This window comes from Macaca mulatta, chromosome 1 (genome assembly GCF_049350105.2).
Source record: "Macaca mulatta isolate MMU2019108-1 chromosome 1, T2T-MMU8v2.0, whole genome shotgun sequence".
Classification (NCBI taxonomy): Eukaryota; Metazoa; Chordata; class Mammalia; order Primates; family Cercopithecidae; genus Macaca; species Macaca mulatta.
Window position 1 is genome coordinate 200,147,663 of NC_133406.1, and position 15,151 is coordinate 200,162,813.

At 51.1% G+C, this 15,151-nt stretch overlaps 1 protein-coding gene across 4 annotated transcripts in view; it reads left to right on the plus strand.

Annotated features, from left to right (window-relative positions):
* The window catches only part of RIMS3 (regulating synaptic membrane exocytosis 3), a 46,890-nt gene extending 32,350 nt beyond the window's left edge, over positions 1 to 14,540 (plus strand). For 2 of the 4 annotated variants that reach the window (XM_078003913.1, XM_028827578.2), the window contains exons 5-9: positions 1,987 to 2,099; positions 6,060 to 6,161; positions 6,483 to 6,622; positions 8,459 to 8,562; positions 12,485 to 14,540. In XM_078003913.1, the coding sequence (XP_077860039.1) occupies positions 1,987 to 2,099; positions 6,060 to 6,161; positions 6,483 to 6,622; positions 8,459 to 8,562; positions 12,485 to 12,524 (499 nt within the window). In that variant the 3' untranslated portion in view covers positions 12,525 to 14,540. 4 annotated transcript variants of the gene reach the window in all.
* Positions 14,541 to 15,151: the final 611 nt, after the last annotated feature.

Sequence of the window (15,151 nt, forward strand, 5' to 3'; positions counted from 1 at the left end):
CCACACCCAGCTAATTTTGGATTTTTAGTAGAGAGGTGGTTTCTCCATGTTGGTCAGGCTGGTCTCAAACTCCCGACCTCAGTTGATTCGCCCGCCTTGGCCTCCCAAAGTGCTGGGATTACAGGCGTGAGCCACTGCACCCAGCCTAACAGTGATCATTTAACACTTACAGCAACCCTGAGAGTTGTGGGTACTACCACTATCTCCATTTTACAAGTGGAGAAACAGGGAGAGGAAGAGGGTGAGGCACCTTACCCAAGGTCACAGCTATTAAGTGGTGATGGAGTCAGAATTGGAATTAAGGCCGTTTGATTCCATGACCTGTGTTCACAATCTCTATGCTATATCCAGCTCCTAAAATTATGTGACCTTGAGAGTCTAAGTTTCTTTATTTAACCTTCTCAGATATCATTGTCCTAAGAATGTGATATTAGGCTGTTGTTGACCATGGTCAATAAAAGTGGGGCCTTGAAGCCCCTCCCCGTGGGGTGAGGTTGGGCCTAGTCAGGGAGAAACACAGGCTGTCTCTGACAAGCATACACAGCCTACTTTTTCCTCCCTGCCTGCCACTAGACAAGGGAGACTCAAGGCCAAACTATCTAGTAGGAGATTCTTCCTTGGATAGCCTTTTATCTCTGCAGCCAGCAGCCTGGGCCTTTCTAGGAGATGTTAGACCTTTGTTCTATCATAGCCCCTGAGAAGTTGGCAGGGCCAGCCCTCCCTCATCTGTCCTTTCTCAGCTGGCCACACCCAGAACATCTAGACTGGAGCACAAGAGAAAAGTAGCACGTTTCCCTTGATGATAACAACAGCAGCAACCAGAACTATCATTTAGTGTTTTCTGTTTGTCTGAAACTTTCCATCTGCCCTAATCCTCAACATATAAAATCCTCAACATATTAAAAAAAAAAAAAAAAGACGATGAGTTGGGCATCGTCTCTGTTTTGCAGGCAAGGCAATCTTACCTTTTGGAGCCTCTGTTTTCTCATCTGTAAGACTGGATAATAGCTCCTACCACACAGAGTGGTTATAAGGATTAAATGATATAACACCTGTAGAACTTTTAATACACCACTGGCACCTGGCCAGCTACCAATCACTGTCAGCTTTTCTTGTTACTGTTTCTAGACCCCCCCCACAGTCATGGAACAATCACCATCCACCATCACTTGCCATTCACCTCAACCCTGTAATTGTGTTATTTTGGTCTTAGCTGCTATTCTGGGCACCACCTCATGTTTGACATGGATTTCAAACTTACGGTCAACTCAGACCTCAGTTCTTTTTTTTTTTTTTTTTGAGACGGAGTCTCGCTCTGTCGCCCAGGCTGGAGTGCAGTGGCCGGATCTCAGCTCACTGCAAGCTCCGCCTCCCGGGTTCATGCCATTCTCCTGCCTCAGCCTCCCGAGTAGCTGGGACCACAGGCGCCCGCCACCGTGCCTGGCTAGTTTTTTTTTTTTTTGTAGTTTTAGTAGAGACGGGGTTTCACTGTGTTCGCCAGGATGGTCTCGATCTCCTGACCTCGTGATCCGCCCGTCTCGGCCTCCCAAAGTGCTGGGATTACAGGCTTGAGCCACCGCGCCCGGCTAGACCTCAGTTCTTATAACTTGTTCTGGGCATTGAAATTTCTGAACTTTGTCTCTGGTTCTTAGCATTGTCATGCCCTAGTGAGGACACAGGTATCCAGCAAGCCCTGCCTTGTAAGGGTCACTTCAGAAGTCCCTGGAGCTTAAGGATTAAATAGCATCATTATGTTATTGTTATTAGTTTATTTTCTCAAGTGACATCAAAATATTTTTCTTTAGTATGCAGAAATGAACAGTTGTTCATTTCCCAGAGTAGTGCAATCATACTGTGTAGAGGAGAAACTGAGGCACAGAGGGACATGCCCAGGGCCCCAGGGGCAGAGCATGGCAGCCTGCCAGCTATACTTTCATCCTCAGGTTGCCCTGACACCCTCATGCATCCTTCTGCCTCCTCCTGCAGGTTCATCTTCCCCACCACCCGTCTGGGGGCTGAAAGCCAGTTCAGCGATTTCCTGGATGGGCTGGGACCAGCTCAGATTGTGGGGCGACAGACACTGGCAACACCACCCATGGGTGAGTCTTATTGAGGGCAGGTTGAGTGGGGGTAATGGTGACCATGAGACAGGAAGGGTGAGCTCAGTGGGGGCCCTTCATTGGCCATTGTAGAGTTTATTCTATCACCAATTCTGTGATCTTAAGCAAGTCACTTCCCTTCTTTGAGCCTCAGTCTCCTCATCTTTAAAATGGGAATGATAATACCCACTTGAGTTCTATGATCTAACAATACTTTACTGAGCTCCTGTTAGATGCTTTGCATGAGGTATTTCAATTTACTGCTTAGGAACTGTGGCTTATTTGACTTATACCCAACAGCGCCTGGCACCTAGAGGCCCTTTAGTCATTTTCTTATCACTCTTCCTTGCAGCTAGGAAGTATAGTTGGCCCTCTGTATCCATGGGTTCTGTGTTTGTGGATTCAACCAACCTTGGATAGAAAATATTTAGGGAAAAAAATTTCACAAAGTTGCAAAAAGCAAAACTTGATTTGCTGTGTGCCAAGTACTACCCCGAATCCATGCAAATGAAGTGATATGTAGGCTTTGTGTTAGGTATTATAAGTACAGTCATTTTCAGTGTGTGAATATCACAGAGCGTACTTACACAAACCTAGATGGTATGTGTGTGTGTATATATATATTTTAATTTATATGTATTTTTTCACATGGAAAACCATATATCCTAGCACCATTACTGAATATCAATCATTTCCCCTATTTGATCTGCAATGCCAATATCAAGTACCATATATCAGGTTTCTATATATGCTCCATTATAATCTTATGGGCCCATTGTCATGTATATGATGCATTGTCGATTGAAATGTCATTATGCGGCACACCAGTGTAATCTAGAGATGATTGAAAGTATACAGAAGAAGCTGGTTGCAGTGGCCTGTGCCTGTATTCCCAGCTACTCAGGAGGCTAAGGCTGGAGGATTGCTTGAGCCCAGGAGTTTGAGACCAGCCTAGGCAATATAGTGAGACCCTGTCTCAAAAACTAAATAAAATAAAGCATATGAGAGGATGTGCATAGATTATATGCAAACACTATGCTATTTTTATTATTTTATTTTATTTTTGAGATGAAGTCTCACTCTGTTGCCCAGGCTGGAGTGCACTGGCGTGATCTTGGCTCACCATAACCTAACCTCCACCTCCCAGGTTCAAGTGATTCTCCTGCCTCAGCCTCCTGAGTAGCTGAGATTACAGGCATGTGTCACCATGCCCAGCTAATTTTTGTATTTGTAGTAGAGACGGGGTTTCACTGTATTGGCCAGGCTAGTCTCGAACTCCTGACTTCACGTGACGCATCCACCTCGGCCTCCCAAAGTACCAGGATTACAGGCATAAGCCACTGTGCCTGGCTGCCATTTTATTATTTATTTATTTATTTTGAGATGGAGTCTCGCTCTGTCACCAGGCTGGAGTGCAGTGACACGATCTTGGCTCACTGCAACCTCCACCTCCCAGGTTCAAGCAATTCTTCTGCCTCAGCCTCCCAAGTAGCTGGGACTACAGGCACACACTGCCATGCCTGGCTAAATTTTTTTCTTTGTATTTTAGTAGATACGGGGTTTCACCGTGTTGCCCAGGCTGGTCTTAAACTCCTGAGCTCAGGCAATCCACCTGCCTTGGCCTCCCAGCTGCCATTTTATATTAGAGACTGGAGCATCCAAGGATTTTGATATCCCTGGGTGGGAGCAGGGTAGGGTTCTGGAACCAATCCCCCATGGATACTGAGGGATGATGGTACTTCCTGAAGCCTACGCTTGGTCCTGTTAGCTTCAGTCTGGCCTATTTCATGAGCTCTCAGACAGAGCCTCCCTGCCTCCTCCCTCCCTTAGGTGTTGGCTGTGTTGGCTTCCAGCAGCTCCTCCCCGGGATAACTCCTCCACAGGTGCCTCCTCGCCTCCACACCTTTCCCCTCAGTCTGACCTGAGCAGCGCCTGACTCACATGTCCCCACTCAGCCCCCATCAGGACAGTGCTGAGCCTTTGACCCTCCCAGCAAATGAGGAAGCCAAGTGCAGTGTCCTGCTGTGAGTCATGCAGTGGAGCTGGAGTTCCATTCCAGGCCAGGACTCCTTCCACTGCAATGCCCTCAAAAGCTCCTGCCCAGGAGCTCCTGCCTGATGGAACAGGAGTTGATAGGGACCCTCAGACGGTGAGGGTCAGCCGAAAGCAAGGGCTGGGAATTAGCCAAATCCAATTCAAGGGCTGGAACCTTGTTTTCAGTCTCTTAAGGGTCTGGGGAGCCTGCTTTTCACAGCCCTAGACCCAGCCACAGGCTGGGCAGCAGTGAGAGGAGGCAGCCACTTCCACAAGGCTAATGTGCCATGGCAGCCAGGACCATTTGTGTGTGGTACCCCCTGGTATCAGACCAGGGAAGGACAGGTTTGCCTTATTCACCTCGTTAGTGATGTTACGGTGAGACCTGGAGATTAATTCCCAAGGCCTTCCCTTCTCCCTTCCCCACAAGGAGGTCAGGAATAGCTGGATGGAGGTGGATGAATTCCAGGATGTCTCTTGAAATCAGTAAACCCACCAGGCGTGGTGGCTCACCCCTGTAATCCCAGCACTTTGGGAGGCTGAGGCGGGCGGATCACAAGGTCAGGAAATCGAGACCATCCTGGCTAACACAGTGAAACCCCATCTCTACTAAAAATACAAAAAATTAGCCGGACGCGGTGGCGGGCGCCTGTGGTCACAGCTACTTGGGAGGCTGAGGCAGGAGAATGGCATGGGAACCCAGGAGGCGGAGGTTGCAGTGAGCTGAGATCGCGCCACTGCACTCCAGCCTGGGCGACAGAGCAAGACTCCGTCTCAAAAAAAAAAAAAAAAAAAAATTAGTAAACCCCTGTCTTCCCTAGTATACAAATACAAAAATTGCATGATGGCTCAGAGAATCTAAAAATGGGTGACTGAATTCAAAGTCTGGCCCATTTGATTCTTCTGGACCAGGCTTATGATTCTGCACCCCTGTAAAGGACTTCACTTTGTTCTGAGTGACTGACTACTACCTAATTCCAAATTCTGCCAACCAGTGTTGAACAAAGCTAAGAGTTCCTAGAAATCAGGTAACTGACATAACTCCACACACAGACCTTGCCCCAGCTGGATAATCCATTCTATGGGAGTACAGTGAAGATTTCTCAGCTGTCCACACCCAGAAAGTCTGCTGGCCTTCCCTGCCTCCACTGGTAATGCACTAGCAGACCCTTGTTGCCAGATAGTGCCTCGTGTGTTCTTTCTTTCTTTCTTTTTTTTTTTTTTTGAGACAGAGTCTCCCTCTGTTGCCTAGGCCAGAGTGCTGTGGTGTGATCTTGGCCTACTACAGCCTCCGCCTCCTGGGTTCAAGTGACTCTCCTGCCTCAGCTTCCCAAGTAGCTGGGACTACAGGTGCACACCACCATGCCTGGCTAATTTTTTGTACTTTTAGTAGAGAGAGGTTTCACCATGTTAGCCAGGATGGTCTCAATCTTCTGACCTCATGATCCGCCTGCCTTGGCCTCCCAGAGTGCTGGGATTACAAGTGTGAGCCACCGCACCCGGCCTCAAATGGATGTTCTTTCAACACAGATGTATGGGGACGTGAAGAACAGCCACTGAGCCCACAGCCTCCCCTGTCTTCCTGACACAGGAAGCTCTGTCCCCAAGTTTGCTATTCTGCTCAGTAAAACAGGAGCCTCCCAGTTAGCCAGACACAGACGGGGGTTTGGCAGCCATCTGTTGTCACCCAGTCATGGCCCTAATGGTCATGCCCCCACCCCACCCCACCCTAAGGGGCCTATCAAAGGGCCCTCAGCTGCTTTAAAGTGGTCTCCCGAGAGCAGTTCTGACCCATGTGGTTGGTGCCATCTTGTTCCCTTTCTAGTGATCATGTAGCCTCCTCCACAGGCTGGCATTCAGCACAGCAGCTGGCTGGCCTGCCCCTTGGTCTGGCCCTGCCTGGACTCACCCTCTTCTTCCTTTCAGGAGACGTGCACATTGCCATCATGGACCGCAGTGGCCAGCTGGAGGTGGAAGTGATTGAAGCTCGGGGCCTGACCCCCAAACCAGGCTCCAAATCCCTCCCAGGTGAGGGATTTTGGAAATGGGGTCCTGACAGGGAGGGGCATAGAGCCGAGCTCTGGGTCTAGCAGGTCATCAGCTCCCTCTGCCCTAAATCGGGATTCTTGACAGTAGAGTCACAGCTTGCCTGGAAGGCCATTGACTAGGGTGGGGAGTAAGGGAGGATAGAGGAACCAGTACTTGAGTCACGTCTTCTGCCTGCTGTTCATTGGCTGGCTCATTCCATGCATCCTGCTCACCTCCAAGATCACCTGGCAGTTAGGGGATGGGCAGGCCATAGCTGTCTGTTCTGGACCCCTCCCTGTCATACATTCTCTCCTCCCTTAGCCACCTATATCAAGGTTTACCTGCTGGAGAATGGGGCCTGCTTGGCCAAGAAGAAGACAAAGATGACCAAGAAGACCTGTGATCCCCTGTACCAGCAGGCTCTGCTCTTTGACGAGGGACCCCAGGGCAAGGTGCTGCAGGTGGGTATCACAGGGCGAGTAGGGCAGGGTGGACTCACAGACTGGAAGTTGTAATTTGAAGTTTTTCATTTATGATTCATCCTGTGCCAGGTGCTGTGGTAGGTGCATTAATTTGCATTATTCATTTACTTTCACAACCCTGTGAGGTATTCTTGTCCCCAGCTGATTCATAAGGAAACCAAGGTTTTGGGGGTAACCAAATTGCTCCCTAGGTTGCACAGCTGGTAGGTAGAACCAGGACACATGTGACCACTGCCTCCTCCTTCCCCTAGTGCTAATGTTCATTGCACATCAGGTCTGTGCCAAGCCTTGTGTTAGGTGCTTTCCAAGCACGACCTCACTTCATCCTGCAGATGATCCGGTGGAGTAGGTGTGATTCTCTCCACTTTACAGAAACAGCGTCTCTTACAGATGAAGTCACTTGCTTGGGGTGAGCCTAGGCCAGGTGACTCTCATCCCAAATACTTGAAAGCAACAAAGGCCTTCTGCACACTTGGTATTGTTAGCCCTTCTCAACAGTCCTGGGAGGGAGGGATCTTCATGCTCATTTCATAGATGAACCTGAGGTCATGTGGGGATAAAGCACAGTGCGGGATCAGTCTCTGGGCTCAGTCCTAAGTTCAGATTCCAGCTCAGCACTCATTAGCCATGGGTAGATGTTGTGACGATTAAACAGAGGAGTGCATGTAGGGAGCCTTACATAGTGCCTGCCACATAAACAGCTACTCTCTAAGTATTAACGGCCATGGTGGCGGCTGCTGATCTTGCCTGAGGCCATGAAGGCGACAGAAAGGAGGCTAGAGCCAGGGACTGTCTGGGCCATTCAACTTCTCATCTAGGGCTGTTCCTCCGGGCTGAGATGGTTCTGTGGCAAGGGGCCTTGGAATTGTAAATTGAAACTGCAGAGCCAGACACGGTGGCTCACACCTATAATCCTAGAGACTTGGAAGGCTGAGGGAGGAGGATCATTTGAGCCCAAGAGTTTGAGACCAGCCTGGCAACATAGCAAGATCCCATCTCTAAAAAATGAAAAAAAAAAAAAATTAGCTGGTCATGGTGGCCTATGCCAGTAATCCCAGCTACTCTAGGTGCTGAGGCAGGAGGATTGCTTGAGCCCAGGAGGTCAAGGCTGCAGTGAGCTATGATTATGCCACTGTACTCCAGCCTGGGTGACAGAGCGAGACCCTGTCTCTTAAAAATTAAAAATAAAAAAGAACTGCAGAACCCTAGGCTTTGGGGAATGGGAAGAATAATCTTTGGTGTCTGCTTAGAAAAGGATTCACCAGTGAAAACATAAGTTTGAAAATCACTGAGCGAATCCATTCCTCTCTCCCAGTGGTGTGGCTGGAAACACAGGTCCAGTGAGGGCATGGAGCTTACACAAGTCCCATGGCAAGCCAGCAGCACAGCTAGAGCTATGGCCAGGTCCTGAACTCTCAGTCTGCCCCTTCCTGGGGAAGGCTGTTATCTGAAATGCTGGGAGGCTCTGGAGTCACACGCCGGGGTCCTAATCCAAGCTCTGCCACAAGTTACTCTGCAACTTTAGGTTAGCTAATTAACCTTTCTGAGCTACAGTTTCCTCCGTGGAAATAATGATACAGAGCACCCCTACCTACGTGACTTGTTATAACAATTGGAAGAAAGAATCTAGGTAAAATCCATAGGATCGTATCTAACACACCTCAAGTGCTCAGTAAATTATTGTGTGAAATCAGTCTGAGTTCTGGCTCCCTCTGTTCCATCTGTACCCTGCTGAAACTTGTAGGTTCCCGGGCCTGCTGCACAGTCCCGGAGTCAGGGAGGTGGCTCACTCCCTCCCTCTCTTCTTCCTGGCAGGTGATTGTCTGGGGAGACTATGGCCGCATGGACCACAAGTGCTTCATGGGCATGGCCCAGATCATGCTGGACGAGCTGGACCTGAGCGCCGCGGTCACCGGCTGGTACAAACTCTTCCCCACCTCCTCAGTGGCAGACTCCACACTCGGATCCCTCACGAGGCGCCTGTCCCAGTCTTCCCTGGAGAGTGCCACCAGCCCCTCATGCTCTTAAGGATGTCAGGAAGAGGCCAGGATGGTGGTGTGGGGAGGGGTGCCTGCTGGCCCCATGTCCTCCCCTGTACATAGTCTTCGTGTCTTTCTGGACCCCTTGTCCTGCTGCATGCCTGTTGGCTACTGGGCTCATCCCAGCTGGCAGTGGAGACTGTAGTGTGTGCGTGTGTGCGTGTGTTCATGTGTGTGTGTGTACGTGACCACGTTCTATCTGTTCATTTGTCTGGGTATAGTCACTCCTGGTGACGACTTGGGCTGATATGTCTCCACGTCTCTTTGTATCTTGTTGAAAAGAAACCCAAAGGAGTGTTGTGTGGACACGACTCACCCTGAGGAGTCTCCAGTGGTGGAAGTGGGGCACGCGGCCACTGGTCGGTGCTGCCTGGTCCTGGGCCCGGGGCAGAGCCTGTGTGTTCTCCACCTGTGCCTGCTCCTGGTGGTCTCTGCTTTGTTTTCTGTCTTGTCTTTTGTGCCACTCTTGACTCTCCTGGCTCTGCCGCTGTTTTCTGAGGAATGTAGCATCCGCTGCAGCTGGCCACACGGAAGGCCCTCTGGGAACCCCACCCCACCAGAGCCGCTCCGGCAGCTCTTCCCGCCACTGAATGCGTTCTGCAGCATGTAGCATGCCCACCTAGCTCCCTGGCCAGGGCCCTGGGGAGGCAGAGGGTACCCGGGGTGGGGGGCAGCGGGCTGAGGGCTTAGAAATGACTTTCTCTGTGCGGCTGGAACCGCCTCCTTCCTCCAGTGAAGCACGAGGTCTTGGTTCCAGGGTTCCTGGCCAGGTGCCCCCTTAGCATTCGTTCTTCATCTCCTGTCTCTTCAAGCCTCCCCACTCCACCATGCTGAAGGAGCTCTGCCGGTGGGCCTGGGCAGGCAGCCGCAAGAGGGCATGTTAGCTGCTAAAGCAGACAGTCCTCCTGAGGCCCTGAGGGTGGTCCTGACCCCCTTGGGGCTCATTCCCGGTGGGCATGACTCGGTAAGGAGGTGCTGTGGGTAGGGCTGTTTGCCGGAATAAGGAAGGCTGAGGCTGACTTATTCCCCGCCACTGCTGAGGATCCCGTCTGGCATTTGGGGATTCGCTGCATGAAGTTGTTCATTTGGGGCTCCAGTTTTTGTGCATTTCCAGACCAGGGTCCCTGTCTGGGAGCTCAGACTCAGCTGGGCTCCAGCAGCCTGGCTCCGGACTCTCGTCTGCCACCATCACCAGCTCTGTCTAAGCAATACTTCCCCCTCCCCCGAGCCTCCCTGCTCTCCTGTGCCCCACTGCTGCCCTCTGCAGAGCCATCTGCTCCAGGCACTCACCTGCCTCTGCTTGCTTTCTCACCCATGTCTGGTTGGAGCTTCTCACAGCCACTCAAACCCTAACTTGATTTGACAACTGGGCCCTATTGGTGGGGACCACTGCCTGGACTGGACCCTGTGAAATCTGTCCCGTGGGAATCCTGAAGTCTGACTCAGGAATGCCCAGACCTGTCCCTGTCCCTCCTCCGCTCTAGGGTGAAAGGCAAGAGGTTGCTCAGGAGATGGACAGAGCAGCCCTTGGGTTTGTATCCGGTAGGGAAGAAAGCAGCACGACAGTGGAGGTGTGGGAAGGCGCTCTTTCCACCTCTCCCCAGGCATTATCCCCAGGTGCTCAAATTGCTGTGGCCCCAGCACCTGAGGCAGGGATGCGCTACCTGGGGTAGCAGTAGAAAGGTCTTGGGGCCTGAATGACTTGGGGCCTCCATTCATAACCAAAGTCGGAGGGGCATGGAGGCAGTGGCGGCTTGTGGATAGGCCATCTCAGCCCAAAGGGCCTCTTTGGCTGGCATGGTTCCGTGTTGGGTTGAAGCTAGAATCCTGTAACTCCTCCCAAGAAAGATAGGGGAAGAAGCCAGAACCCCACCTGGCCTGCCCACAGGACAAGAAGTGGGTAAGGGCAGGAAGGAAATGAACAGAGTTAGCTCCCAGGCTCCTGTCTCTGCCTGAGCCTCTATTCTTCTAGTATCAGAGAAGGGGGCCATTGGGTGCATAGAGATGGGGAGGAGGCCACTGGGCTGAGTTTTCTCTTTAGGCAGAAATGCTCTCCCCAGGCCCATTGCGTTCGTCAAGTTCTTAGAAATGGACAAAGGGCTCTGTCTTCCTCCATCCTAGTGGAGGATCAAGAAGGAAAGTCCCTTGCAAAAGGGTATTTTAATCTCCTGTTTATGATTTATTCACCTCTACAGCAGTCACTGTCAGAGTGGTGTGAAAATACTCTGCACCTTTGGGATGATAGGGTTGTTAGTGACCCACAGGACAGTAGAGACGTTTGCTGATGTAGCACTGAGTGGTGATACCCAGACCAGCAGTCACCCCAGGAAGTGGGGGCTACCCATACCCTCATTCCTCTGGTGGGGAGCTGCCTGCAGAGAGGCCTGCCACTGGGGGGTTCCAGGCCGTGGTGCCCCTTGCCTCTGGGGAAGGGTTAGCGCAGGGGAGGTTCTAGCTGGAGGAGGGGCCTGATGTGCTGGTAACTTGGGCTGACCTACCTACAATCCCCGGCTGCCAAAACTGCCCAGCAGTTGGGCCACTCCGCTCTTCCACCTCTCTAAAAGAAGGTAATTTCCTCCCCAAATCGACCTTGGGGAATTATTCTTTTAACCTTTTGCACCAAATAAGTTCCTCATCCCCACCTGGATTTTACCCCATGAGGGTAAAGTTGTGCGAGGCTGACATGTCTGTGTGATGCAGTGTGGCTGGACTTAAGGGTCTGTTTCTCAGCATCCTGGATGCAGGGGCTTGTCTGAAAAGCCACTCTGGAGCTAGCCTGTCCCAGAAGAGGTGGATGTGCAGGTGTAACTCCTGGTGTTTGCTGGGGTGGGGGAGCATCTGCTGTTTGAGGAGGGATGGTGGGGAAGGAAGGAACATGATCCCTCCAGAAGTCTCCCACCCTGGGGCCAAGTCACTGCCAGGTTCAGTGTCCTGGCTCCAAATGCCCCCTCACCCAGATGAAACCCTGCAGTGGTTACAGGAATGGAGCTCTTTGTCATTCCACCTCCTCTGGTCAGGCGAGGTTCACCGTGCATATGGCAGAGACAGGAGTGGCCCTGCAGTATGTTGGGTTGTGGGCAGGGACAGTGATGGATGACTCAGAGCGTCTGTCTTTGTATTTCTGCTCTGTTCATTCTGTCCTACTTTCTTCATAGACTCCTTTTCCCTGCAATGGGTCTTTGGTATGAAAAAGGCTCCAGTAAATGGAGCCAAGTCTTGGTTTGACAAGGGGAACTTGATCCTTCAGGGAAGAACCATCTCCAAAATCACTCCCCATCTGGTTTCTTCTACCACCCAATTCTACTAGGAAAGGAGCACTTAGGAGGCTCTTGGGATGCAGCAAGTCCTAGGCAATGCCAGCATTTCATGGGGGCTGAGGCAGAACCCAGGAGCTCCAAGAAAGACCACCCATAGAGCTCATTCCCCGTGGAATCACTGCCGGTTAGAACACTGAGGTCAAGCCAGTCCTCCCATGGTCATGCCACCCACCAGGAAAGCATCTCTGATCTCTTCTTTACTGCCAGCCTTGAGGAGAGCAGAAGCCTCCATTTTTAAAGACAATAAAGACCTCCAAGGGTACTTCTTTGGAAATGAAATGTAGCACAATCTTAGCCTATGTTACCAGGAGCCCTGACATGCAACCAGGGTCCCTCTTCCATGCCCTGTGGCCCAGGAGACGCTGAGCTCCTCTTCCCCTGGGGTTCCAGCCCTCCCAATACCTCATATTCCCCATCTTCCTCAGCCCAGAAAGCAATGGGGCTTTAGTGATGCTCCTCTTTTGTGTCTCTCTGGTTGCCTCTAGCACTGTGCAAACTCTGCAAGAAAGTGCTGCCTTTGCTTGATGTTGTAGATGAGTTGCCCTCCACCTGGCTGGAGAGATGGCACATCATTCAGGGCCGGAAGGTTGTCCAGCAGTGTTTCTGCAGTGGCTGCAGGGAGATGGAAAAGAAGAGGCCTGCTTCCCTGCCTCCTCCTACCTTTCTCTTCCACTCCTCAGAGTTTTCTTCTCCAGTATCCTGACACATAAAGAGATTCTTTAAAATGCTGCTTCTTCTACCGGACTGTCTTTCACTGAGTGGTCAGGGAGGAGATGAAAATGTGGACACATCCCCCCTGCCTTCTCCCTCAACCTTTTCACTCACGTCAGAAGAGGCTGGGGCAAAACAAAACAAGCATGATTGAAGAGCAGGGGAAGCCCACACAATCAGGTGAGGCCTGATGGGGGCTGGACTGGCCTGTTCTGGCTGGGAAAGGGTTCTTTTAAAAGCGTGCCTGAGCATCTCAGAGCAATGTCAGTGATGCCAAAGAGAGCAACTTGGCCTCCTTGGGCACCAACTCTGCCGGCTGAGTTGCACAAACGTGGCTCAGATGTTGGCATGTCCGACGGTGGGACCTTGTTCTCTGATAAAGGGCTTAATCTTTCCATGTAGCAAAGCAACTCTCCCTCCCTCCCCTCCCCCCGAACCCTGAGCTTGGGCTTGTGTGGGCCCAGCATGGCTGTGCCTGTGAGGGAAGCCACATCAGTGAGAGAAAGTTGCATTCTCTCAGGGGTCTAGACTGGCTTGGGGCAGGTGCTTGTTGAAAAGCATGAGTGTTTCTGCTTTGGGAAACCCTTCCAGGGCTCTGGCTGGAAACTTGGCCAGTAAGGACAGGGCCTTGGACCTCCCAAGGAGTTCACAATGATGCCAGGAAGGGTCCCTGAGCCTGGGTTCCAGTCAGCTTGGCTAACAGAATGGGGCCTGGGAATTCCAGGGGCAACTGAGCATCCACCCCATTAGCCAGTGATCTGGACGGGGACAGCTGGCTACAGGGAATCAAAGGCTGTTCTGTACAGTTTTGCCAGAAACTGTGACCTTGGGCAAGTCTCCTCACTTTTCTGGGCCTCAGCTTCCTCATCTGCAAAATGGGAGCATTAGCTCATCTCCCCATGGTTCCCTCCCGGTTTTAATTAAAAGTCTCTGATCCGGAGCACATGAGGGTTGCGAGCCTGGTGCACCTGGTTCCTGTCTCCGTGGGCTGGTTTCCTCCAGCCCCTGATGCCCAGGCTGGGCGCAGGCCCTCATCTGGTCCACGCCCAGATGCTGCCTCAGACAAGAACTCTGGGAATCCTAACAGACTCTGCTTTCCTCTCTTCGTGGTTTGTCCTCCCTCTTTTATTCTCGTGTGATGATGAGACATAATGAAGGGTCATCTACAATGGACAATTTTCAAGGTGCTGATGTGATGTCACAGCCTCAGCTACATCCGGAGTAGGTCAGTGTCCCCGCCAGCAGATGAGGCTGGGTCTTTCCTCATTTCTGCTTCTGGGATGACATCAGCAGGAGAGTTGAAGATCTGAGAATTCTAAAGGAAATGTTCTCTGATGGGAGGAGAGAGGGAACTTATTTCCCTTCAAAGTAGTTTGCTTCTTAAGACCACTCCTTCCTCCAGACCACTCCTTCCAGAATGTCTTTAACCAGACATCATCTCAGAAGGCAGGGCGGCTGCTTCCTTAGGAAGAGTGGGCCTGATAGCTCAACCAACTCCTTTAGCATATAAACTCACAGAAGGCGAGAACCCCTTTTTTTAGACTTTCCAAATGCATCTTGCAAAGAGAGAGATAGCTGATAGGGACTGACAAGCACACTGTTTGGATAAGAAGCAATTAGCCTTTTATATCTGTGCTCTATACATTTTCTATGTGCAGCATCTTTCCTAACTTGTTGTGGTTCCCGGGTGGCAGGTGCACAGCTGGGAGGGACTGCCGGCTGTTTCGTACAACGTTCTTGCCAATTCCCTTGAGGAGAAAATTCTTCACATGGCTTCTGCATGTACAGTATTTGGGCAGCAAAACATGATTAAAGTCAGTTTGAAAATGGTTTCATGTGTTGCTTTCTATAGATGGTTCTTCATTCTAGGAGGAAGAAAACAGGGTTCCAGGTGGCTAAAAAGAGGAGGAGGAGGATGCCTTGGTGGAGAGGCAGGGGAGAGCAGTACATTTCAGAAAAAAGCATGAAACATATGGCCTGGGTCTCTGACTCCTGTTTGGGAACGCTGTGGTCACAGCAATGTTCCTGAGCCATGAACTCTGACGGGTCCAGGCAGTTTCCTGGCTCTGTCTCCCAGGTCCCCTGCTTCCAGGCCCTCAAAGCCTTCTATTTCCACAGACTCCACAAGGGATATCCAACAACAGAGGAAGGTAAGATTCAGCTAAGGCCACAACTGTTGACCCACTGTTCCTTTCCTTCTGAGCTTTTGGATCCAGCATCTCTGCTCAGGCATTTGACTGGCTTATTGCAGCCACACCTGATACCAGCAGTAAACATTGCAGTTAACCTCTATGTGCTGCATCCTCCATCAGTCACTGATGCCTGGAGCGCCCATTGTCTTCCCTGTCTCATGGTGGAGCAGAACAGTATGTTAATATTTAGTCATTTCTGGGCAGATCCATTGTCCTCCTAGGGCTGGGTTTGGGGGGTACAGAAGATGG